The sequence below is a fragment of the Dipodomys merriami genome, unplaced genomic scaffold, assembly GCF_024711535.1.
Source record: "Dipodomys merriami isolate MVZ:Mamm:240054 unplaced genomic scaffold, mDipMer1.0.p SCAF_3, whole genome shotgun sequence".
NCBI lineage: Eukaryota > Metazoa > Chordata > Mammalia > Rodentia > Heteromyidae > Dipodomys > Dipodomys merriami.
Window position 1 is genome coordinate 34672369 of NW_027204492.1, and position 26783 is coordinate 34699151.

Below are 26783 nucleotides of genomic sequence, written 5' to 3' on the forward strand. Positions count from 1 at the left end.
GTATGTCTTAACTTGGGAAAATTACATTTTTATATTGAATCTGTCTATTCAGTGTAATGTTTTCCTATTCTCTTTGGTCTTGTTTTAAATTCTTCAATATCTTCTTTTACATGAATACTAGTCCTTTTTTGCTTAATTGATTCCTAGGTATCTTAATATGGTCACTGTTAAGAAATGGATTTTTTTTTCATTTCAGTTTCTGAATGATGGTGATGATTGCTGGTATAGATTCCTTTAAAGTATTGCTTAAAAGTCTCTTGTTCTAATAGGCCTTTAGAAAGTTTCTTAGATATCTTATTACACAAATATATTACCTGCAAAGGTAATTTTTAACTGTCCAAATATTTATAATATTTATGTGCTTCTCTTATTACATCTTAGTCAAAACCTTAAAATTGAATTACACTAATAATATGAGCATGCTTACCTTATTCCTGATGTTAATGGTAACAGTTTATTATAAAACTTATTATTGACTTCAAGTAATTATCTTTTTATATAGGCATTTTACTTCTGTTATAATTTTACTTCAAGTTTTAAAGTAAATAGATACTTAAATAAATATGCATCAAATTATTTTTTCTCATTTCTTCTTTTAGCAAATTAATTGTATCTGTTGATACAATCGTATTTTCTTTCCTTTATGTTGCATATCTATTGACTGAATTGAATTGACAAGATTTTATTTTGAGAAATTCCATCTAGCCATAATCAATGGAGTATATCACAAGTTCCAATTTGGTAATATTTCATTTACAAATTTTGGGATTTTCATGGTTGATATTGGTCTATAGTTCTCATTTGGGGACAGCTTTATTGGGTTTTTAATATTAAGATATTAAGATATTCTAGTTTTGCAGAATTAACTTTCTTTTTCTATGATCCCAAATATTTTTAATATCATGTAAATTGCATTTATTTTAAAGTTCTATATACAGCTTAAAAGAGATCTTAATTAAATAGCTTTTATTTGAATATTTCAAGCTATTTGAAGTTCTTTTATGATTCAGTTTTTCTGTCTCATGGATAAATTTGTTAATTTATATTTTAGAAAATGCTATCATTTAGTATTTCTTCAGCTTCTTGTAAGAGAAAAAATGTGACTCAAAGTGGATTAGCAAAAAGGGAGTTATCCTCTTACACAATGAGAAGTACAGAGTTTGAGCAAACTTTAGATTGGTTAATTCAATGGCTCAGAGACATTGGAAAAGGCCCACGCTGCATTTTTTAGTTTGGTTCCTTGTATAGTCTCAAGGGTAGCAGAAGTCTAATTTGTTTACATATTTTATGTCTCCCTTTGGATTGGAGTTTCCTGAAAGCAAGGACTTTTATTTGTATATGCATATTTGTATTCCTCATTACCATGCACACTGCAGTTAACCTATAGGTACATGTAAGTACTTCTTAAATTGAAACAATATTTATTATTGTTGTTGGTACTGAAGGCTTTATGAAGCATACAAGAGTCTACTGCCATTGTAGTAGATAAAAACATAAACAGAAGTCAGAAACTGGTTGCAATCCCTCTATATCATTTACAAGCTGTATGACCTTAAAGAAATTACTTGACCTGTCTGTGTTTCAGGCTCACAATCTGTAAATTGTGAGATTATGGTAAGTGTGTAAAAGTGAAGAGTAATGTAAATAATTTGTATGAAGCACTCAGTACAAGCTATCCATCGAACCAAATGCTAAATATTTATAAATTACTTATTTATTGATTAATGAAATTGTTTGATAATATTTTATGCATATATATGAAAAACAAAATACTGCACATGTTTAAAATAGCTCTTGAATCAAAACACTATGATACTATGATATCATGACCTCCAAAAAGTGCAATTGAATAAATGAATGTGTAAATGAGTAAGTGAATGAATAACAAAAAGAGTCTCTACAGTGTCATCTGTGCTGGCCAGATCATTTCAGTTTCCTTCTAAGCAACATTCTTTAACCACAACTAAGTATAGGATCACTGGAAACAGAACAAGGGAATGCTCTAAACTATGTATGCTGCCTAGTATGAGGAAGTATTGGAAACACAGAATATTAATTGTAGAGAAGACAATACTTATACAGAGGAAAAGAATTCATTCAGTGTATAGCCCACAAATTTAAGAAAATTGAGGGAAGGAGCATGTTGGGAGGGATGGGGGAGAATGATGAGAGAGGTGACATTATTGGGATAGGTTGTATTCATAAATTGCTTTAATGTCACCACCTTTGTACAACTACTTAATGATAATAAAATAATAATAAAAATAAATAAAGTTAGGAAGATATGAAGTGATTAGCAGGCAAGACGTTCTAAAAATCAACACCCTACAACCTTCTCTGACCAGCACAATACTGTGCCTTTGTGCATGACATTTGTACTATAGTCATTCTTTGAATTTGCAATTCTGTCCCTGTTAATGTGTAAGTTTTCCTAGAAGATTTAAGGCTGTAAGCCACTTAGCATTACTACCAACTTAGATTACAGTGCCAGGCGTATAGTAAGAATCATTTGTCAAATGTATTAATACCCTGCCATTCATAATTTAAATAGCACAAATTTATCATGTTAAATTCCTTGTCTTAGAATGACCCTGAAGAAATAGACAACTGAACAATTGACCATGAATAATGGTGAGAAGTCACTAGGGTTTCACTATCTAAACTCCAATCATTCTGACACTTGTGCAAGCTATGTGCAGATAGCAGGTCCCTGTGAAATCACTAATTCCTTAGGTGGAAAGCAGCCTATCCCCATCACAAAGTCCTGTGCCTAGGAGTACTCTCAGCCTGCATTTGGCAAGGCTACTCTGCATCCATCTGCCCAACCCATTGATTTTGCTCTGTAAATCACATAATTTAATCCCACAAATGTCACTGATACTATTAGACAAACTCCTCTGGCCAGCAGCAAAGAAGGAGAAAACATGAAAAGCCCTCTGAGACAGCCTGTAAGACCATTGTTAATCTTGCATGCTTGGAGGACTACATAAGCAATGAGCTTCTCTAGCCAAATGGCGTGAAATGGCAAGCTAGTTGTGTGTTTTCTTCAGTTAAATATATCCTTCAGGCTTGGCTTAAATTAATGGCAGTTGAGTACAACTTGTCAAGGATAAAGGTAAAGGGTGATAGGAAGTAATCTTCATAATAATGCTCCCTTAAGAGATGCCAGAACCCAAAGAAACATAGGTCCCATGGTTTCCCTTATTTGTAATAACTAGTATATGTCTGAGACAAGCAGAAATGGTCAGATAAGTTGATGTTAGGCGAAATGAACCTCAAGATAAGGACTCAAATGTTTTTTTTCTTTCTTGCTATTGTTTCTAACATATTTATAAGATATTTCTTTGTTGCTTTGTATGTCCCTCCCCATGGTATAACCCCTGTTTTCACTGTATTTGATGTTGGTATCATTTGTGGAGAGAAAGGGAAAAAACAAATTGTTTAAATAGGGATACAGGTGGACCCATTGCATCAATGAGATGTACAAGATGTTATGTCGAAAAATGAACTTTACAACTTTGGCGCGGGGGGGGGGTGGGGGGGTGGGGATGTGAGGAACGGGGTGAGGGGGGGATGGGAAGGGATGGGAAGGGAAAACAAAGGAGGAGGCAACAATGCTTGATAAGACACGTACTCATTACCTTACCCATGTAATTGTAACCCCTCTGTATGGTATTTTCACAATTTAAAAAACAAAAAGATGCCAGAAATCCTATCATTACTTTCTATTCCCAGAATCATGGCAGAGCAGAACTAATGGCAGACATATAGAAAATATCCTAGAGTGAGGACACAGCTAGGACAGTCAAGCGGCTCCAGCAGTGAGAATTGGAAGAGGGAAATGGAGGATATAAAATATTAAATATCTGCCTGAGTCTGTAAGTTGAATGACAATGCATGAAATCAATGTTATCATTCTCAATGTGTAATATAGAGATTAATATAGTTATTTAAAAGAAAGTTCTAAGACTGGACACCAGGCCTTTCCATTCCTTTTGAATACATGTTCTTTGCTTCTCTTGTCACACCTCTGTGGTTTTATTTTCAGTATTAGTGTTTGAACTCAAGGCATGACTCTGCTTCAAGCTTCCTTGCTCACTTGGCACTCTACCACTTGAGCCATGTCCCTCAACTTGGCTTTTTGCTGGTTTTTGGGAGATGAAGTCTTCTAGATGCTTCTGCCAAACCTGGCTTTGAACATCAATCCTTCAGCTCTCAGGCTCCTGATAAGTTAAGACTACAGGCAAGAGCATTCAGTACCCATCCCCTTGTTAGATTTTTCTTCCTCCCAAAGTCACAGTATGTTTCTTATTAACAAAATTCACATTCAGCTGTTACTGTTAGCCATATGATTTATCATAAAAGAATGACTTTCAGGCAAAGCTCTGGAGAGACATTTTGCTACAAAAGAATTCTACAAGGCCTCTCAGATCACAGCCCATTGGAAATGGAACAGACCAGATTAATCCACATGTGAGAGATGAAAAATAAAAGTAGACTTTGATTTGACTTTATATCATCCAATTACACTTACTTCAAGTCTCAATTGTCATAATTTACTGTCATCTCTCCTTACTGCTTTAACTTATGTCCAAGCATCTGGTATCCAGCAACTCACTGTCAGAATTCAATGAATGGCAGTGCTTGCTGCAGTCAGTGTTTGCTGTTAGATGAAGTAGTAGTAGTAATTGTGCTGGCCCTAGTTCCTGGCACAGGACCTGAACCATGGTAACTATTCAGAACTAGAATTATTTTTGTATCTGTATGGTCCCAGTTCCTGGCATGCTGCCTGGCACATAATAGGGCAATGATTATTTCCCTTCATACTCACCTTTGTCTAGGATATATATATTTTTTGTTTTGTTTTCCCAAACTGTGCCTTACTAGAATAATCATACCAGCCCTGTAGCACTGTCAGAAATACCATTAAAAAAGCCATTCAGCCTCTCATTCTGTGACAGCTTCTCAAGAGGCACATGTTGAAGACCATTTTTCAGATGGGAAAATTGAGGTTATGAATTATTATTATTTTGGAATTGTAGTCACCTGTCACCCCCTATATCTTGTTATAAGCTAAATATAGTTTCCTCTGCTCCCTGCAACATCTCCCAATCAGGCCATGATAAATCTCACCACTTCTGTTTTTTCATTCTGTAGGGCCTGTGTTGGTCTTGCATTTGAATATTCAATCCATCCTCCAAAAATCTACTTAAGAGCTACCACCTCGATGCACTCTTCTCCAAAGACCTCCAGCAGTCACTGAGCCCTTCCTAAAATCATAAAGCATCAAATCAGTACCATCTAATTTAGCACTTGACTGTGCCAGCTCTCTCAGTTTGATTGCTTTTGCTACTTATATACCCATGAACCAAGTACCTACCAGGATAGGAAGATGAACATGAAGTTGGATGTTTTGAATAAATGTGGTCAAAGGACCAGTAAAGAACGGGGAGCCAGGTGCCAATGACTCATACCTGCTATCCTAGCTACTCAGGAGGCGGAGATCTGATGATCCATGGTTCAAAGCCAGCCCAGGCAGGAAAATTCATCAGACTCTTATCTCTAATTAACCTCCAAAAACCCAGAAGTGGCACTGTGATTAAAGTGGTAGAGTGATAGCCTTGAGCAAAAGAGCTCAGGGACAGTGCCTAGGCCCTGAGAACAAGCCCCATGACTGACAGGTAAAAAAGAAGAACCAGAAAACTGGCTGACTCCTTGAGGGGGTTGAGCAAAGTCTTCACAGAGAAAGGGGCACATGAGTCATTGCTTAAAACATGGACAGGAGGTTGGTAAGTAGAATGAGTGGGAGGAAGCCATGTGCACAGGCATGGCCATAAGATCAACTCAGAGAACATGGCTCAATATGAACTTAGGATAGGATGAAGAGAAAAATAACACCACAAGACTGGCTTCACCAAATGAGTATCAATGTACATGACATGTGAGGCACTGGAATATGTGCACATGCTAGAAAAACAGGACCAACACAGTACTTATACTTGAGGTTCTGAGGCTAAGTAGACAGGACAAACAATTACCCCATAAGAAAATGAAGTACATCATTACAAACTGTGATAAGCATTAAGAAGAAAGGAAGAAGGCAAAAAAATGACAGAGTGGTGAGTGAGAGAAGATATGCAGAAGTACTACTTAGGTGAAGCCTGAAAGATGAAAAAAGTTGGAAAAGAAAGTCACAGACAGTGATCAAAGGTCTTGAGTTATGAGGCCCTTGTCCATTGTATGGCTAGTGAAGATCTCCCATTTCGTGGGCTTTGTATTGATCTTGTGAGCTATGTCCTTTGCCATGCAAAAGCTCTGCAGTTTCATGCAATCCAATTTGTCCAACTTTTCTTTGATTTGTTGTGTCTCTGAGTCTTTATTAAGAAAATGTTCGCCTGTGCCAAGGCGCCCTAGAGTTTCTCCTATTCCTTCCTGTAATGTTTTTAGAGTGCCTGCTTTTACTTCGAGGTCTTTGTTCCATTTGGAGTTGATTCAGTTGCAGGGTGATATGTAAGGATCTAGCTTTAATTTTCTATGTGTATTTAACCAATTTTGCCAGAACCATTTACTGAAGAGGCTGTCTTGCTCCCACTCTATTTTCTTAGCTCTCTTATCAAAGATTAGGTAGCTACAGGTCTGTGGGTTCATTTATGGGTCTTTAGTTCTATTCCATTGGTCCTCAGGTCTGATCTTGTGCCAATAGAGCTCCCCTATGACCCAGCAATTCCACTTTTGGGCATTTACCCAAATGAACACGAACAAGACTATACTAAAGCTACTAACACAACTATGTTTATCGCAGCATTATTCACCATAGCTAAGATATGGAACCAAACGAGATGCCTCTCAGTAGATGAAAGAACAAGTATATATATATATATATATATATATATATATATATATATATATATATATATATATATATATGTGAATTCTATCTATCCATCAGAAAGAATGGCACTGCCCCATTTGTCAGGAAATGGAAAGACTTGGAAAAATGTATATTAAGTGAAGTAAGCCAGACCCAAAGAAACATAAGTCCCATGGTTTTCCTTATTTGCAGTAACTAGAATATATCTAGGATAATCCTATCAGACAAGTAGAAAAGATCAAAGGCTATGTACATATGACCATATAAGATGATGCTAAGCAAAATGTACCCCAAGATATGGACAGAAGAGATTTTTTTGTTTGTTGCTGTTCTTTTTAATGTACTATGTGATATTTTTGTTTCTTTTGTATGTTCTTCCCACTATGGATAACTCCTGTTATTACTGTATTTGCTTCTGGTGCCCTGCATCTTGTATATACATTTTTCTAATCTGGGGAGGGGAAGGGAAATAACAAAATGCTGAAATAAGGATACAGGTTGACCCAGTGTAACAATAAGACATACAAGACACTATGTTGAAAACAAACCTTACAACTGGGCGGGGGAAGGAGGAGTTAGGGGAGGTGGGGAGGGAAGGGATAGTAGGGGAAAAATAAAGGAGGGGATAGGAAATGTACTCATTACTCATGTAACTGTAACCCCTTTGTACAGTATTATATATATATATATATATATATATATATATATATATATATATATATGGTCTTGACTTACAAAAAAAGCTTAGCATGTTAAAAAGATTGAAAAAAGCTCCACAAAACCAGAGTTGTGGCTGGGTGCAGGTGAAAATATGACTTAAAAAGACATTGGTAAGGCCAAATACGGGGGCTCCCAACTGTAATATCAGCTATGCAGGAGGCAAAGATCAAAAAAATTGTGATTTGAGGCCAGGCTTGGCACAGAGTTTGTTGTTGCTGTTGGTGGTGGTGGTGGTCGTCGTCATCATGGGGCTTCAATTCCACCTGGGCGCTGTCCCTGAGCCCTTCAGCTCAAGGCGAGCACTCTCCCATTTAATCCACAGCACTACTTCTGGTTTTCTAGTGGTTTATTGGAGATAAGAGTCTCACGGACTTTCCTGTCCAGGCAGGCTTTGTACCGTGATCCTCAGATCTCAGCCTCCCCAGTAGCTAGGATTACAGGTGTGAGCCACCAGCACCGAGCAGCACAGAGTTATTTAGCTCTCATCTCAACCAACAACATAGTCCTGGCATGGCATGATTGTAATCCCAATTAAACAGGAATGATAGGTAAGAAAATCATAGTCCAAGTTCCAGCCCAGGAGGGGTTGGAAATCTTGAAACCTCAGCTAAAATATAAAGGAAATAGAGATGGGGCATGACTCATTTGGTTTAAACGCCTGTCTTGTAAGCTCAAGACTCTGAATTCAAACCCTAATGTCATTCAAAGAAAGAAGAAGAAGGGGGAGGAGGAGGAAGAGGAGGAGGAGGAGGAAGAGGAGGAGGAAGAGGAAGAGGAGGAGGAGGAGAGGGAGGAGGGAAAGGAGAAGGAGGAGGAAGCAAAGAAGGAGGAAGAGGAGGAGAAGAAGGAGGAGGAGGAGGAGGAAGAAGAAGAAGAAATCACGAAGGTAATGATGAAACCAAGCTCTTGCAGGCCTTAGAGGTACTATTTTTAATATATATTTTTATTGTAAAGATAGTGTACAGAGGGGTTACAGTTACATGAGCAAAGTAATGAGTCCATTTCCCATCGAGCATTATTACCCCCTGCTTTGTTTTTCCCCTATTAGAAGTACTATTGTTTTCATCACAAGAGCAGCAGGAAGCAAGGAAAAAGGGATCAGATTTCTGCTTCATAGAATTACTTGAAGGAATGTGTAAGGTGTCTTAGAGGGGGAAAGAATAATGAATGTGGCAATGGTGTGGGTGAGCCATGATGAAGGCAGAACTGTTCCATCTAGTAGATTGTGGGACACTCTGAAGTTTGATGTCATAAACAAAGGAAGATGTGGATGGCTGAGTCTGTCTTTGGGTGGTGACAGTCTCTTCACTCCCTTTTTGCTAAGAACATAAAGGCACAAGGCTGTCTATCATTAATATTAGTAATGGCATATGCTTTTTAATGTAAAATGCTTCCTCTGAGGGCTTCTTTCCTTTAGCCATGGCTATCTTACATGAAAGTAGTGAAAGAAAATATCACTACTTTTCTGGATGCAGAAAGAAAATTGTATTCAGGCTTGTTCAGGGCAAGAGGCAACACTTATCTTCAAATGCTAACTTCCCAGAAGATCATAATGATATGAATTGCAAATGCTGCTTGATATAATATATGCTTCTCCGTCTGCCAAAGCCAGGATATAATTACCTGAAAGAGTGAGGTAAATGTTTGTGGAAGCTCCTTGTCTTCATCTTCTCTTGCATCTATGACATGAGACAAGGGGCTCTTTATAACATTTCCATTTTTCATTGGTAAAACAGTTCTATATTGAAAACCACTGAAATAGGTCCACCCTAATTCAGCTTCTAAAGGGGCCTGGGGGCCTGAGGAATGGGAGAGAAAGAAGCAATCAGCTAATGGATCTGAGCTTTATTTTTTTCCACCTTATAGGGCTAGTACAAGGGGTCAAGAAGAATGTGAGTGAATTTGATCTGTAAATTAAAGGCAAGAGCTCTAACCTGTTATTCATTCTACAAATGAAAGCAAAGATGGCTTATCTTTTCATCTTGGTCTCCCAGAGAAAGTTGAAACACATTATAGGAGCACAGTAAATAGGTTTTTAACTTTAAAATCAATTCTATTAAGTGTAATCTAGCTTTAGTTCTGGTACAAATGAAACAGAACATTCGCTATGTGGAATTAAATCAAACAGATTCTCAGATCTGTTAGGAGCAATGGCAGGGGAGAATAAAAACATGGGTGGGAAGAGGAAGTGCCTGCTTGCTTATCTTTTGCAGATGGCTTTGGCCTATTCAAATCAACAGCAAGAAGCAGAGCTGTAGTTAGTGCTAACACAATCTTTCTTTCTAGAATATGTATCTGTGATGATAGCATATGTAATTTTGAAGAGTAGCACAGATCAAGAGGTTAAGAGGAACCTTGTCAAAGGAGGCAACAATGCTGAATAAGAAAATGTACTCATTACCTTGCTCATGTAACTGTAACCCCTCTGTACAGTATTCACACAATAAAAAAAATCTTATTAAAAAAAGATGAGTAAGCATCAACTCTGCATTACTGATCAAAAGTATCTTAGTTTTGAGCATCAGAAGAAACGAGCTAACTTGTTCAGTGTTCTATAAGGGTCTCCCTGTGCCTTCATAATATGTATCCCCTTTCACTGTCACCAAAAGCTTTTTAGGTGGAAATTTTTCTATAGCACAGGACCTGGCACAAAGCAAACGAAGCACAGTGAGTTTGAATAACTTATCTAATGTCATACAGCTAGTAGGTGGTAAAAATAAATAAATAAACAAACAAATCAGTTAAATCCCAAAATTTCTGACTCAAAAGCCTGAGGTTTTTCTTGCTATGTTCTTTGTCTAAAGGAAAATGATGGTGTCATTTAAATACTTTGAAATTTTCCAACCACTTAATGAGGCTGCCCTGTTAAACTGGCCATTTGAGACTTTGGGGTAACGAAGAATATTTTTTTTTCTTCTCTCCCTTCACTTAGCCTTAAATTGCTATGAGCCATGGCCCAGCTGTACTACAAGAAGGTCAATTACTCACCATATAGAGATCGCATCCCCCTGCAAATCGTGAGGGCTGAGACGGAGCTCTCTGCAGAGGAGAAGGCCTTCCTCAATGCCGTAGAGAAGGGAGACTATGCCACTGTGAAGCAGGCCCTGCAGGAGGCTGAAATCTACTACAATGTCAACATCAACTGTATGGATCCTCTGGGCCGAAGTGCCCTACTTATTGCCATTGAAAATGAGAACTTGGAGATCATGGAGCTACTGCTGAACCACAGCGTGTATGTGGGCGATGCATTACTCTATGCCATCCGCAAGGAAGTGGTGGGGGCTGTGGAGCTTCTACTCAGCTACAGAAAGCCCAGTGGAGAGAAGCAGGTAAAAGAATTCCCTATCAGCTGGTATATAACCAGGAATGTCAGGACACCTGACTCCAAAGTCTTTTTCTATTTTATTTTTGATTTTTGATTTTTGATTGTTGGTCATGGGGCTTGAATTCTACCTGGGCACTGTCCTTGAGCTCTTCAGCTCAAGGCGAGCACTCTACCACTTGAGCCACAGCACCACTTCGGGTTTTCTGGTAGTTAGAGATAAGAGTCTCACAGACTTTCCTGCCCGGGCTGGCTCTGAACCGTGATCCTCAGATCTCAACCCCCGAGTAGCTAGGATTACAGGTGTGAGCCACTGGTGCCTCCATTCAAAGTCTTAAAACTAGGCAATGTTAGGAAGTTTGTTTGTAGTTGAGAAGCCCTATTTGAGAAATTGTATGAGCAAGCTTAGGTAGTATCCTAGATCCTGCCTGCATGGCTCAGGCTCAGTTCCACTCGCTTACCTTTTCCTTTTTGATAGTTGCCCATGTGCATTTAATACTTATCAAGTCAAAGGTTTAGATTTTTTTCCAGAGTACAATAAACTTTTTCTACTTTCTTTACCCCCAGCTTCTATCTTTATTTTTTTGCTTTACTTAGAAGGTATAGTATAGACAAAGGAGCAGACACTAACCTGGACTTTCTCCATTCTTCTGCACACAGACAGTGGAGTGCCACAGCACAGATAGAAAATAGAAGGGGAAATAATGCCTGACATATTTTCTCAGGGCTTATTATGTGATTACATTCCACATCTAGATGTTTGGCATTGTGCTTCTGTAACTCTTATACTTTAGGGCACCTAGATATGACACTCTAGCCATCTTGGATTCCTTCCTCTACCTTTCCTCCATGTCCTCCATGTCGAAAGTCCTTTGAGGGAGTTTTCCATTCCAGTTGCTCTCTCGCACTCTGTCTCTCTGTTTCTCGGTCTCTCTTTTTCTCTGTCTCTCTGTCTCTCTGTCTCTGTCTCTCTTTCTGTGTGTGTGTGTGTGTGTGTGTGTGTGTGTGTGTGTGTGTGTGTGTGTGTGTGTGTGTGTGTGTGTGTGTGTGTGTGTGTGTGTGTGTGCTGGGACCAGGGCTTTAATTCAGGATCTCATACTCTAGAGCTAGTGCTCTATCACTTGAACCAGTACTTTAAACCATGATCCTCCAGGTTTCAGCTTCCTGAGTAGCTAAGATTACAGACATGAGCTACAGGCACCCACCTCCCAGTATCTTTTAGGTACTCTTCTCTAGCCCAGCTCCCACCACTATGACTATGTTCTCATGATCTCTGCTACATGGGTGGTTCTCAAAGCATGGTCTCTAAGGGCTAAGGGTATGGATCAAGTGGTAAAGTGCTTGTGTAGGTCTTGAGTACAAACACTATAGCACTAATAAATGAGTGAATAAATAATAAAAGTAACGTGTGATCCTTAAACCATCAACATCAACCTTATGTGTAAACTTATTAAAAATTCAAATAGTTATGTCTCCACCACAATCTCCAAATCACAATCTGTGGGGTAGAACCCAACAAGCTGTACCTTAACAAGCCCTTCAGGGATTCTCATGCATGCTTAGATTTGAGTACAACTGTCCTAGATAAACATAAAAATCTTCTCATTGTTCTCCCAACTCTAGCTTTTTCCTTGTCTCAAGCTATCATGAACAATGAAGTTGGTTTATTCCTCTTACAATAACAAAATAATTCTGTCATTCCTGCTCACTCTTTCAGTAAATACCATGTCTCCTTCTAGTAGTTAGTTCTCTATTGTTATGACAAAATACCTAAGGTTAGGTAATTATGAAGAAAGTAGGTTGATTTTGTCCACAATTTTAAAAGCTGAAAATCCAAGATTAAATGACCTCATCTGTTCAGCCTCTGATGAGGGCCTCCTTGCCTGTATCATAACATTGTGGAGAAAACTGAAAGCGAAGCAGCCACATACAGAGAGGGCAAAATAGTCACATGGAGTGACTTCATTCTGTAAGCAATTGTAATGAAAACACTATCAAATCTTAGGAGGTATATTTAAGGCTGGGTTCAAAGGAAATTCATAGCTTTATTATTTCCCCAAATAAACAAAAAAATGAGAATAAACTAAAGGATAACTCAAAGACTAAGAATTAGAATTGACAGAGTAGATGAGACACTAAAAGTTTCTTAAGAGCCTAAATTCCTCCTTCTCCCAAAAGCCTTTAACCTAGTCCCAAAAAAGTAAGGATTTTGCCTCTTATTCACTGTTATACATTACTGGTAGAGAGTTTAAAACATCTTAGGCATTCCATAAATATTTATTTAATGAATGATTCATATGTAACCAGAACTTAACATAGCTTACTTCATTTAATGTTCCAAGCACCTCTGAAGTGTTAATATCAATAGCTTTTTACCAGTGAGAAAACTTGGGTCACAGTAAGTGTCAGGACCAAGATTCAAATAGAAGCAGCCTAGTTCCTAAATCCCCTTGTAACCACTAGACTACACTGCTGCCCTGGCAGTCTGATATAACCTTAGGATTCCTGACACAGGAATTCTGAGACAGGGCAGGTGAGTGGAATGTGGATTATGTTCTCTGGAAAGAACAAGTGTGAAGGATTTAGATGAATAGCAAAGCATGGAAGGGTGAATATGTTTCCTGCTCAGACCATGTCATCATTGCCAACAAAACTGAGTTGCTCTGTGCTCCATAGTCCCAGAGCCCTGCTGTGTGCTGGGGCTATTTAATGTTTGTGCACCAAGAGTTTCCCAGCTCCCTTGCTGTAGGATGACTTCTCATCTCCAAGATTTCACAGTCCATTGGCTCTTCCTTCTTTTGACACCAATCACATATCACTTTGTACTGTTTGTTAGCTTTTCTTCAAAAATAAGGTGTAGTGTCTATAGCTAGATCATTTCTTGAATGTGAGATTTAAATTTGGTAATCAACTATTTCTCTGCTTACTCTGCCAGTACCTAATCAACTACCTAGTAGTTGATATGTGATTGATTGCTGAAAGATATGAAGAGTTCAGTAGATCTCCCATGAAAGCATGTAGTCTTGTATTAAACTAGACACTGAGGACTTTCACACTCAATTGTATTTAGCCTCATAATTGTATTGAGGAAGATAAAAGCAGAGGGTGGTTTCCAAGGAAAGCACCTACCAATGTCAGTTCTAGTTTTGAATGTAGGCCAAGTCCTGGTTTGATGGGTCCCATTTTCCACATCTTTTCCCAGTGCTGTAGCAAACACAGAGGCTCTGACAGTCAAGATGAAATGCATTAGGTAAGGCCAGATGCCAGTGGCTCACACCTATCAGCTACTCAGGAAGCGGAGATCTGAGGACCGTAGTTCAAAGCCAGTCCAGACAGAAAAAGCCATGAGATTCTCAATTAACCACCAGAAAACCATTGTGGCACTGTGGTGATAGAGTGCTAACCCTGAGTGAAAAAATCTCAGGGACATGGCCATGCCCTGAGTTCAAGCCCCATGACCACTCCCCCCACACACACACACAAAAATGTACCAGGTAAACTTACATGGAGGTACAATCTAAGATATGTCCTTCCTTTGGCAAAGTCAGAATTTAACTCATAGAAATGAGCCACTGTGTTGGAAATTAAGTGCCTGTAAAACCAAGTGAAGCTACATGGGTCAAGCTCTCTCTCACCAGGACACCTTGAGACACATGGACATCCTTGGTCCATACCTAGATGTCATACTGCACAAGGTCATTATTCCCAGTCTCTTATTTTACTGTGATTAAGTGATTTCCTAAATTTCATGAATTTCATAGGATTGTTAGATAGTAATACTTGGTTAAAGTAACAAGCATATTCTAACCTTCATGGGGGCAAATTGTCATTATAGTGGTCTATAAAGTTTGTGAATTCTATGAGCTTTGACAATACAGCTATTTCTTCCACATCCAGTAATATGTACATTTCTTTCCTTTTGCTTAGTGTCAGCTGTTCCCTCTTTCCCTGTCATCCCCCCTCCCATTGCTGCCATTGAGTTGCTTGGTTCATTTTCATTAATGTCCAGTGCAGCTGATGTATTCCCAGTCTCTTTAGCGGCTTTGTCCTCTAGTTATTCTCTCCTTCACCCCACCACCAGCTTCTGCTAAATTTCATTTTCTTCCACTCCTCTGACAATTTGCTGTGATAAGTCATATGCCAGTAACTATAACAACCACCTGCCTGTTGGTGCTCTGTCTTTCTGGGAGAGAATAGATTTGTTTACCTGGGAGCAATCAGAGATATGAGCAAACACAGGCCTCCTAAAGGACCTTGAGTTCAGCTAGACAAGTCACTCCTTCCACACAGACAATCCAAATAACTGGCCTTTTCCACAACATTCTCCTTATCTCTCTGGGAGATTAGGCAGAGCTGATCTCCATCAATCTTGAGAAGATAAACTCATGATCTCTTTGACATTACTGGGTAAAGACTGGAGCTCCAGGTTGGTAGCTCGACCTTTCTTCTTCCTTCCTCCATTCTCTTGCTGTCTTCATCCCTCCTCTGGCCTACTAAAACTACTCTCATGTGAAGATCAGAGGCTGAACATAAACACCTTCAAGTATCAACTCTCATCTGGATACTTGAATTTTCAATAGAGACCTCATGTTACAATGAGGATGGTGATAGTCTATCAGGCAGAATTTTCCATGCCAAACATATATCTTCATAGTCCACTCATTGCTTCAGAAATCAGACCCATTTGGCTCACTTCCTATCAACCATGGTCTCTTACTTTATTGGTATATTCTAGCAATCTAGAGAACTTGAGATTTCTTGGGTAAGCACTAAAATATGGTCTCAGAATTGAAAATTTGTAGACAACAGAAAATGTGATGCCAAAGTATGTCTTATTTATTATGCTTCCTACCTTGAGGCCACTGGCTTTAGGGACCATTAGAGGAGCATTGTCAACAGGGAAAGAAAATTCAGCTACAGTCTGAGAGAAGGCTCAGAAGCAATTGTTGTGCATTTGGGAAATTTGTCACAGTACAACTTCTGGAGTCTTGATGTGTACTACATAATCAGAATACTGAGGTTTGGGCCTGAAACCATCACTTTAACAAGCAAGTTACCACCCACTCTAGAAAAGAGGTTCATGTACCACTTTGTGTTCGTTTACTAGGGCTGTCATGACAAATTATCTTAAACTGAGTGATTTAACATAAATGGATTAACTCTCAGGACAGGAGCCATAAATCTGGAATGAGGTTGTTGGTGGGGCTGATTTCCTCTAGAGGGAGACATTTTCACGGTTCTCTGCTATTGTCTGATGGTTGCTTGTGATCTCTGGCATCCCTTGGCTTTATCACTCCAGTCTACGTGTCTATTGTCACACAAGGTTCTCTTCTGTATCATTCTGTGTCTACATTCAAATCTCTTTTTTGTGCAAAGAAGTAACAGTCAGTGGAGGTTTGGCTCCTGCGGCAGAGCAAAAATCCAAGTGAGAGCAAGTTCAAGATCCAGTAAGGTAGGAAAGAATGGAAAGGAAGGAAGGAAGGAAGGAAGGAAGGAAGGAAGGAAGGAAGGAAGGAAGGAAGGAAGGAAGGAAGGAAGGAAGGAAGGAAGGAAGGAAGGAAGGAAGGGAGGAAGGGAGGGAGGAAGGGAGGGAGGGAGGGAGGGAGGGAGGGAGGGAGGGAGGGAAGGAGGGAGGGAGAGAGGGAGGGAGGGAGGAAGGGAGGGAGGAAGGGAGGGAGGGAGGGAAAGAGAAAGAAAGAAAGAAAAGTAGTCATCTGATTTAAAGCTCACCCTAATATAAATGAGCCCATTTTCATGTGATTATATGTATGAAGACCTCTTTCACAAATAAGGCCATTCAGGAAGTAGGGACTAAGATTTGAGCATAGCTTTGGGGGAGCTATAGTTACACCCACTATATTGTCTATGAAAAATAGTGTTCTAATAAGGAGGTTTCATTTTAAGTGACACAGACTTTCATCAAATGAAATCCTACTCAGATGCAAAATTTACACAAAGACAGCTGCCCCAGTTTAAGGATAGCCTAGAACTCACAATGCTACTTGCTCACATGCACACACACACACACACACACACACACACACACACACACACACACACACACACACACACACACACATCCATACACACCTCAATGCATTTCTCTATGTCCTTGTCCCTGGAAGAGTGAGCATACCCTTCACCTAGAAGACAGAGAGCACACTCTATTTTGCAGTTCACAGCTCTAGCCAGCTTGTAACAGGGTGACCTTGGAGAAGTCACAAAATCTTTTTCTAGCCCAATTTCATCATGTTCACAAGGAAACTAACTTTCTAAATCCTAACCATTGTTAGCTAGCAGTGCTTAACTGAAAGGCCTTCTCTGAGGAAGAAATTTAAATTAAGATATGTCCAACGCTTTGGGGAAAATGTTTTATGTTGGCGATCAAGAACCATTACTTATGACTTTACCCTTCAGTTTGACTTGGCCTGTCATACTGTCAAGAGGTGCTCACAGTCAGCCAGTATAGTATATGGGAAGGCTGGAGAGTGAGCTGCCAGGCATACAGTTTCTTCTTGCTTGGTCCAGTTGGCAATGGTCTGTCTCCCTTCTGCTGTTCAGGAGGCTGCATGATCTCAAAATCACTCTTTTATTTTCATTAGAATCTAAGAATTTGAACAAGGAGGTAGAGCTTCTGGCCTTTGTGTCCATAGTCCTCAAAAGTAATTTTCTATCTTAGTCACTTGCATTCATGTGGACAGCCAGAAAGAGGCCAAGCCAACCTTCTCCCCATGGCACCCTTCTGAACTGTGCCATAGTTACTCATTTGTCTGTGGGCAGATGGCATTAAATTAAAATTGGTCTCACAAATGAGTTAGCAAGATTGTATCTCAACAGCACTGATAAGTGTTTGTGTTGAGATTATAAAAAAAATCTGCAAGGACACTGCGTTTACTCCTGAGTCTGTCTGCTTCTTGACCTCCAGATGGGTTTTCACAATATGTAGGGGGACACTGAGAACCTATACAAAGGTGACTGGAGCACAGACAAGGGGACCTATTGAGCCTATCATGTAAGTCTTGACCACTCACCTCAAGAGATCAAAGGAAGTATTGCAAAAGCCCCCTCCTATTTGCAGTCAGCCTTTTCCAGTGGAAAGATCATTGGCTTTGGATTCATACATTTATTAGATGTGTTTCCTTGGACTATCATTTAATTTTGATACACGTATTGCTTCATTGGTGACTAAGAACAAAAATGGAGTCAATTTCATAGAATTAGGGTAAAACTGGAATGAAATCTGTGCAGGTATTAACTAGAAAAGTCCATGATGCATACTAAGTACTCAGGACATGGCAGCTACTGCTACTACTCATCTTACTAGTTAAAGTCATTCTGATATCATCTAGTGGCTAACACATGTAGTTATTCAAAATGTGTTGTGCTCCCTCTAACATGGAGTGGTTAAGAATTCAGACTAGGTGACCTTGGAACATCATTTTCCGCAATAAAAATTGGTTTCTTGATATATATAATAGAGTGAATGATATTTCATACATTACAAGTTCTGTGTGGGATTTACATGAGAATTATTTTTGAGCTGCTTGTCTAAATGAGAATTGCTTTCAACACTTTTCACAATTTGTGACACATGGTCTCAAATCTATGGTACCCAGAATATTAGCATTGATATTACTCTTAACTGTTATATAAATTTTCCAGTGTTAGATTGGTGTAAGAAAGGCAAGCAATAATCTAAGTAACAGCTTTAATTCTGTTATTTGCATTTCTTCCCATTCCAAACGCAAAGGTCTAAAACAAAGCAATGAACTATGTCAACCAAGAAAAATAAATCTGCCAGTTTAAATTAACTGGGCAAAATAATAGCATCATACTGGCTAAACTGGTGAACTGAGCTGCCACTGCCAATGCATCTATGCTTGTTTTCAGTGGACATAATCTACTTCACACAGAGAATTTAACTGTAAAGTGCAGAGATTATTGGTCTGAAGTGGCATGTCTAAGGTCACTTAGCTGAGCCAGAACTAAAATGTTTATCATCAAGCTATTTTTTCCTACTTCTATACTTTCTCTGAGGAGTTCGTTGGATGTGGTGCCATCTACCAAACAAAACAGCTATATATAATGTCTATACAAAACAACTTACTGATGATGGAGTTTTAGCAGATGATTAATTCTATTCAGTTCAATTCAATTTCTAAAATATTTTTGACTACTAATCATATGTTGCACCAAAAGATAATTGAAACATACAGCTAGGGACTTGAAGGAATTATAGTTTCTTGGGGAGAACAGATATGTTCATATTGTCCAACCATACCACCATTATTAGGTAGCCCAGGGACAAAAAAAAGACATGAGATGAGATTTTTTTTTGTTTTATCCATGAACCCCTCATTTTAAGACTACCAGCTACTCAGGGTTTCCTTCTGTAACCCATGTGTACATGTCCAATTAGGAAGCCTCCTGTTCTCCTCTGTTCCTGGGTATGTCTCATCTGTGTAATATAATTTCTCTATCCTTTCACTTCATCTATATAGTTGTCTCATAGCAATTCTATCTTTTTTCACCACTGGCTGTACAACATGTTACTCTAATTCCTTTTATTCCAGTTTATGGCTCTGGTCACTGTTAATTATTCCAGTTTGATTGCGAAAAAGTACAAAACTGAGAACCCTTTTGCCACCCCTCCAGCTCTCCTCTAATACACCAAAATGACCCAGTGATTCTTCCTTCCCATATGCTAACAACTAACATGCTAGTGAAAAAAAAGTGTGCTACATCTTTCAGAAAAGAAATGGGCTTTGTGTTGGAAAAATAGAAAGAAGATGATGGTCTAAAGGAAGTAAATGAGCAATGATGGGGCGCACAGAAAGGAAAGTAGTTTGTCCTCTGTGGGTACTAGAATGAAAGAAGGGCTGCTGATGAAAGCAAAGGTTGAAGCTGATAGACCCTCCTCACCAAACATAGGCCATGTGGGCCCTTGAGTGTGATCAACCACCAGTGTTGCTGTCAACAAATAACACTTGCTGGGATCAGTGGAAATCTACTCTCCTTTTTCTTTCTGATTAAAGGAGGAAACCAGGGCCAACTACTGTGTAGCTCTTACGGTTGGAACTTGGCAAACAAGCACCACATCCCAGCAGGTTCTCAGTGGCTTTCTGGCAGTCAGGGGAAAGAAAACTGTAGTAAAATGAAAGGTAGAAGGCAAAATCAACTGTGGCCCAAATGGAATCACCATTCTCTAGCAAATATTTGTGAGGAGTTGGCCACGTTGTTCTTTGACACTCTCCTCCTTCATCTATCCTTGTCTCCAGATGATATTCCTTTACCCATCAGGTTCCATATAGACATGTCCAGTGTTTTTATCCCCTCTTACCATCCTATTGAGATAAAATGCATATGCATAAAGACACTATGCTTTATGTGTAGTTTGATGCATTTGGAATATGCATACATCCATACACTACAATCAAAATCATAAACACACCCATCATCTCCAAAATTTTTCTGTTGTCTCTTTGTCTGTGATCCACATTATCTCAAACCTCCTCTTTGTTCACTATCTCTTAGTATTTTTCTTTTTTTGAATCCTTATTTTTTCTCACAGACTTTCTGATAAAACCAAACATTTTGTTGCCTCTAGCAGGATTAAGTGACCCCAATCTACAAACTCTGTTCTAAGAAATCAGCTCATGGAAGTTCTTAGTGAAGAGGAGGGAAAAGTACATTATTAGGAGGAGATTGAATGAAAGAGGGCTGAGTGTTCTGCCTTGTTCTGAGAAAAGATTGCTGGTGCCTATCCTTTACTGAACCAGGGCTGTGATGCAGATAAAAGAAAAAAAGGCACTGAAAGAACCCTCAAATTAAAGATGGAAGAGGATGCTGACACCAACGATAGATTATTTCCAAGATTGTCACCTTTCCTTCTTACCCCAGGAAAATAGAGTGCTGACCTCTAATAATTATAAAACTGGAAAGCAGAATTTCTAAATCCCCCTCTATTCTTCTAGGGAAGCCTATAGTTATTTGTTGTGTGCACTTTCCATCAGCTCCACTGCACATCTCAGAATTGGGGGTAGAATGTCATTGATGAAAATGATTAACTGACACATTGCAATGCATCCCCTTGCCACCAAATAGGCTTTATCCTCAGATTTTCCAGGAGACAGTATCTCTTCACCTTTGTATGGGGTAAGGGTTTCAATCCCTTCTCAGAAAGGAAGCACTGGGACAATTTGGGCTTTATCTAAACCAAAAAATGTAATCTAATATTTACTTGAGCAACTCCTCCCTCCACCATTTATATTGTTCACTTCTAATAAGAGACGTGGACTTCTTCAATTTTTTGTAAGGGTTATAGGTCAGGTCACCATCACCATTCTATACATCCCTTTGTTTATTTTAGAAGTCTTATTGTGCAAATTATATATGTGTAATAGAAGAACTGAAACAAGCTAGATACTGGTAGACATATCTACCACCCCAGGCTGAAATCTCTGTGAGACACTTATCTCCAATTAACTACCAAATATACACCTAAAATGGAGCTGGGGCTCAAGTGGTAGAGCAAAAAAGCTCAGGGACAGTGACTAGGCCCTGAGTTCAATCCCAGGACTGGCACCACCACCCCTTACTTGAAACCCGTACTTGAAACAATACAAAAACATATAAACAAAAATACCTCCTATTTCCCATTCTCAGTACTAACTCTTAAAATCATAGCTCTGAAAAACCTATGTAGTTCCCCCTCTGTGTTTCCTGTGTGCATTCAAAGAGTAACACACAAACTCCAACTACTTTTCTTGTTTTGTTGACACAGGGTCTCACTATGTAGACCAAGCTACCCTTGAGCTCACGATTCTCCTGCTTCAACTTCCTAAGTGCTGGATTACAAGTATGGACCTCTCTTAAACATGTGATTTTTTGCCTTAGCTTCTCAAATGCTATGCTTCCAGGTGTTTACCACCATGCCCACCTCATACTAGATCATTTTTCTCTATGGTGCTGCTGGTAGAACCTAGGGTATTGCACATAGTCCTCAGATTCATTTTTTTTAACAAATAATTCAGAACATGTTTTTCTTTATAATACATTGAATCTATCTTTCACTGTGGGAATGCTTACAGAGCCTACATTTTTTTGACAATACTATATCATAAAATGTGCCATATTTATTTAACCAATCCTTTATTAAAGGAGCATTTATATTGTCTCAAAGTTCATTGGTTGTTTTGTTGCTATTCTTTTCTAAACAAGGCTGTGATGAGTAGCATCTTACATTCATATTTTTCAAACACCTATGTGATTATAATACGTAAGGTCAATTCCTAGTAATAGGATCGTGGGGTCATAGGGTATATATATTTTTTAATTTGCATATAAGCTGACAAATTGTTCTCCTGTAAGCACTATATGAAAGTACTTGCTTCTCAGGTTTGCAATCACAGATTTAAAAATGCCAAACACCAAATGGCAACCCAAGAGGCATAAATGCTATATCATTGTTTTTAAATTTGGTTTTTCATTATAAATAAAATTCACCATATTTTCGGCTATAAACCAATTGTTATATTCTGTCATAGTTAACTATATGTCTAACTTATTTTTCTAGTATAATCTCTATATTTTCTTACTGATTTATCTAAACTCTTTATATACTAATATCATTAATAATCTATTGATCACTTTCATATTAGAGAACATTGATTTACCCAGACTGGAGCAAAGAACAAAACTGTAATTGTATGCTGGGTCCTCCAGTCTTCCTGCAAATGAGACTTTTAAATGATACTTAAAATATCTAAGCTTTTCTCTGTTATAAAAGACTATTCATATCTAATTGTTCTTTTATTTCCAAGTTTGGAGTTTAGTGTTTAAGTATCATAATTGAAAGGAAAGAATGTCTATATTCTTTTTAAAGTGACAGTTTGAGCTTGAGGCACAAGAGTATGTAGCTCAGTCCTAAGTGAGGAAGAAAGGAGAAGAAACAAGAAGAGAGATTGGCCTTTAGCATAAAAATTAGTTTTACTAAGAGGATAATGTGAGAAATTATTATGCATCATTCTTTTTTCTGATTTCATTGCAATGAAGTTGTTATTTGAGAAAAGAAAATTACAGGTGCAAACATTTTCCTTGATTATGCTAAGCAATCTCCCACATTTTAGCTCTTAGTAGAAAGGAAAGACACCCTAAAGCTAACAAATCTTGAATCTATACAGTGTTTGCTCTTTTGGGATGGTGTTACCTGTTCTAAATGAAATTCAAGGCAAAATTACTGATCTCCATAGTACCCTAAGAAAACATCAACCTAATAAAGCAAGTCCCTTGTCATATGGCAGGCTTCTAGAAACATGGTGTTTGAAATTCATGGAAGAGTCTGAGGTGACAATATCTTTGTTTCTGTATTATTACAGTCTGGCAGGAGAGCATTAAAGAATGCCCTTTAATAACTAAACAGTTATATCTAAAAACCAAGTTCATTTATTGTGTAGTCTCCAGTCCCTGGAATTGGATGAGAAACATTCATTCATATTATCCAATATGATCATAATTCAGAGCTTTTATTAACAAATTAGCCTTCCCCTGAGCCTAATCAGAGAGCTTATAGTGGTGAGCCTGGGCTTGACCTTGTGTTATTAACGTCTGCTTTTCCTATTGGGAACCTCATTTCTTGCTTTTAGCATTAAAACCTTTTATCATTTTAATCTGAGACTGCCAAAATTTCTAAATTAGCTGATTTCCATTTGTAAAGCAGGAAATGAGACAAGGTAGGTTCGCATATTCTACTGTCAGTGCTAAGCTATTCTGGGCAATAGCTTGTCTGATCAGAATAAGGAGTGAGTGTTCTCTGCATCCTGTAATCTATTTGGGAGAAAATGACATAGAGCTTATTTCAGGGAAGCTGTTTAAATGTGCAAGGAAGGCTAACCTTCACTGATCATTCCTATTGTACCCAAGAGAAAGCTGGAGTTAGTAAACTAAATAATTTAACCAGTATTGTCAAGACAGAAGAACACAACCTAGAAGTCAGATAACAAGAAGAGAGAACTAGCACACCTAATCCTGAGCTCTTTCTTCTCAACCACTCTGAAATACTCTTGAGACCAAAATCCAATAGATTGAGGAAATAGCCACAGAGCTACCTTGTACCAAGTGGGGATGAACTGCAAGATAGAAAAGCATTATTCCTTTCCTAGACTGAGTTAAGTGGCTTTTACTATATAAAAGCCAGGTTTACAAAGGCATTAAAAATTAACACTGGGGCCCTTCTTCTTACTAAAGATGAGTACGGCATTGGTAAAAATTTCAGTACTCTCACCACTAGAGAGAAATAAAATGTCATATCACCTCAAGACATGTTTAAATAGAGACAGATTAGATAGAAACTGAGTGGTTAACAAAAGAGTTACTATGTATGATGAGACTGAACTATCTCATCTTTTATGTCTATGTGAATTCTACAGTTTTGCAGTGGATGTATCAATAATGATATTCAATATAGTAAACCAAGTATGCGAGTAGATTTCTCTTGTTTCTTTCAACTATATACTAGATGGAGACAAATTACTCAGCTTTCTATCATAAAAAGTGAAAAGGGATGAGCACAGGTGGCTCACCACTGTAATCCTATCTACTCAGAAGGCTAAGATCTGAGGGATACGGTTTGAAACCAGCACAAACAGGAAAGTCGTGAGACAATTCCAGTTAACATCAAAATTTGTGAAGGGAGCTGTGGCTCAAGTGGCAGAACACTAACTTTGTGCAAAAACTCTCAAGGAACAGCACCAAACCTCAAGTTCAAGCGCCAGGACCAGCACAAAAAAGCATGAAAGTGTAATACTAAATCATCTCACAAGGATGCAATGTTTTGATATTACTCTAAAAGTAGTTTGTAAGCCTTATTAAATGGGCACTGTACCTGATACTTAGGAAGGAGGCAAGATTACACATCCACAGTAAATAATTTTTAAGAGAAAAAAACAGGAGTTCACTAAAATTACACAATGATGTCTTGACACATTTCTTAGCATAAAACCTCTGGAGTTCTGGAAGATATTTGTTTGCTGGTGATCTACTTAATCGTAGAATCATTGGATTATATAAAATATAGTGGCATTCTTCTGTCACTATAATTCATCTAATACATTCACCTCTAGCCTGTGAAATACTTAAATACCCTTATGATAATTTGATGGATCAAAACTTTGGCAAGGTATGAAAGAAATCTCAAACAATTATATCCACCTGTCAGTTGTTCAGAATTCTCAAATGTATGGCTGGATTGTCAAAGTAATGTCTAGCTTATTAATGTGACTATAGATAAAGTTTAGACCCCTTTGCTGCCCCTTTTTGACCAAAGGCAAGCAATCTCTATGTCTATGGAGTCTTCCCACTTACAACATTTTATCCATCTGTGAGACCTTTAACCCTTATTAATTACAAATGAAAGAGAAAATTATGTAAATTTAACTTGGAAACCCAGTTCATTTCAAGGCCAACTTTTTCTGGCCTTGCACTCCTAAAAAGTTGCTGCAGAGTGAAAGGTTGCATTGACTCTGTAAGATATCAGACTATGTCTATCTTTCAAAGAGGCAAATGCTTTAAATGTTATTGAAAGATCATCACCATATTTAAAATATTTTTGCTTCCCCATGTTGTTTCAAATTTGACGAACTTTTGACTTCAGGGAACTAAGGACACAGCAGTTGATCTTTTCTTAATTCAGTAGTGATTAGCACCTTGCTTAACTATCCCTGAGTGCCAGCATCCCATGCCCTTTGCTTGAGAGTGTACAAGAAAAAAAAAAACTCTTTTTCCATTCCCCTATCCCTAAGCAAGGCAACCATCAATCTTTGGTCTGTTAACAAGAAGAAAAAGTTTCCTGCTTGAGATGGTGCTATACACACACAGCTGAAAATATACAGTTTAGAAAGAGGAACTTTTTTCTTGAGAATTTTCCTCTCTCTCTCAAGATGTGATAGAAAGAAAACTAATGAGTAAAAGGAGTGTTTGAAAACCTTTGCTTGTCAAAAACTGTTTGGAAAGAGCTAGCCTGAAACTGAATGATGCCAACATATTACCCAAGGTTTAATCACTAGATGGGCTAGGCAACTTCTTATATCAATCAAAAATTATATTATCTCAGAGAGTGGGTGCCGGTGGCTCGCACCAGTAATCCTAGCTACTCAGGAGGCTGAGATCTGAGGATCATGGTTCAATGCCAGCCTGGAAAAGGAAAATTTGGAGACGTTTATCTCTAATTAACCACCAGAAAACTGGAAGTAACATGGGACTCATATGGTAGAACACTCACCGTGAGCTGAAGAACTCAGCTTTTTGGATGATTAATTGGAGATAAGAGTCTCATGAACTTTCCTGCCTGGGCTGGCTTTGAACCACAATCTTCAAGTCACAGCCTCCTCAGTAGGTGTGCTACACCAGCGCCCTGCAGAAAATGCAACTTCTTCAAATAATGTATGCTATAAAAGCCACCAGAGAATTTTGTATATTGATTTTCTAGTAGAGAGGGAAAATATTCTTGAAATATGTCCATCTGAGATGTCTATGCTAAAAGTTTGCTTGCATTGTTCAGACTCAGACTTCCTTCTGAAAGCCTTCCTAATCCTCATCAAGTCCTGCTGTAGAGTAAGAGCTCCTGTTTACATGGATGTATCTGAGAGAAACCCCTCAGAAAATTCAGATGGGGAGTTCAAGCAGAAAGATCTTGAATACAAAATTGTCACAGAGCTGGGTACCAGTGGCTCATACCAACCACCAGAAAAATGGAAGTGGGGCTCTGGCTCAAGTGGTGGAGCACTCACCTTGAGCTGAAGAGCTCAGGGACAGTGCCCAGGCCCAGAGTTCAAGCCCCACAACTGACAAAACATAATTGTCACAGGGTGCCTC

The 26783-nt window shown here is 38.5% G+C and overlaps 1 protein-coding gene across 3 annotated transcripts in view; it reads left to right on the forward strand.

The window, feature by feature from the left end:
• Trpc5 (transient receptor potential cation channel subfamily C member 5) overlaps nucleotides 1-26783 on the forward strand; it is a 272537-nt gene that overhangs the window by 125001 nt on the left and 120753 nt on the right. For 2 of the 3 annotated variants that reach the window (XM_070039890.1, XM_070039891.1), the window contains exon 2: nucleotides 10524-10920. The exons of the other annotated variant lie outside the window; for it this stretch is intronic. In XM_070039890.1, coding sequence (XP_069895991.1) covers nucleotides 10543-10920 — 378 coding nt within the window. In that variant the 5' untranslated portion in view covers nucleotides 10524-10542. The remainder of the gene's footprint in view (nucleotides 1-10523; nucleotides 10921-26783) is intronic. 3 annotated transcript variants of the gene reach the window in all.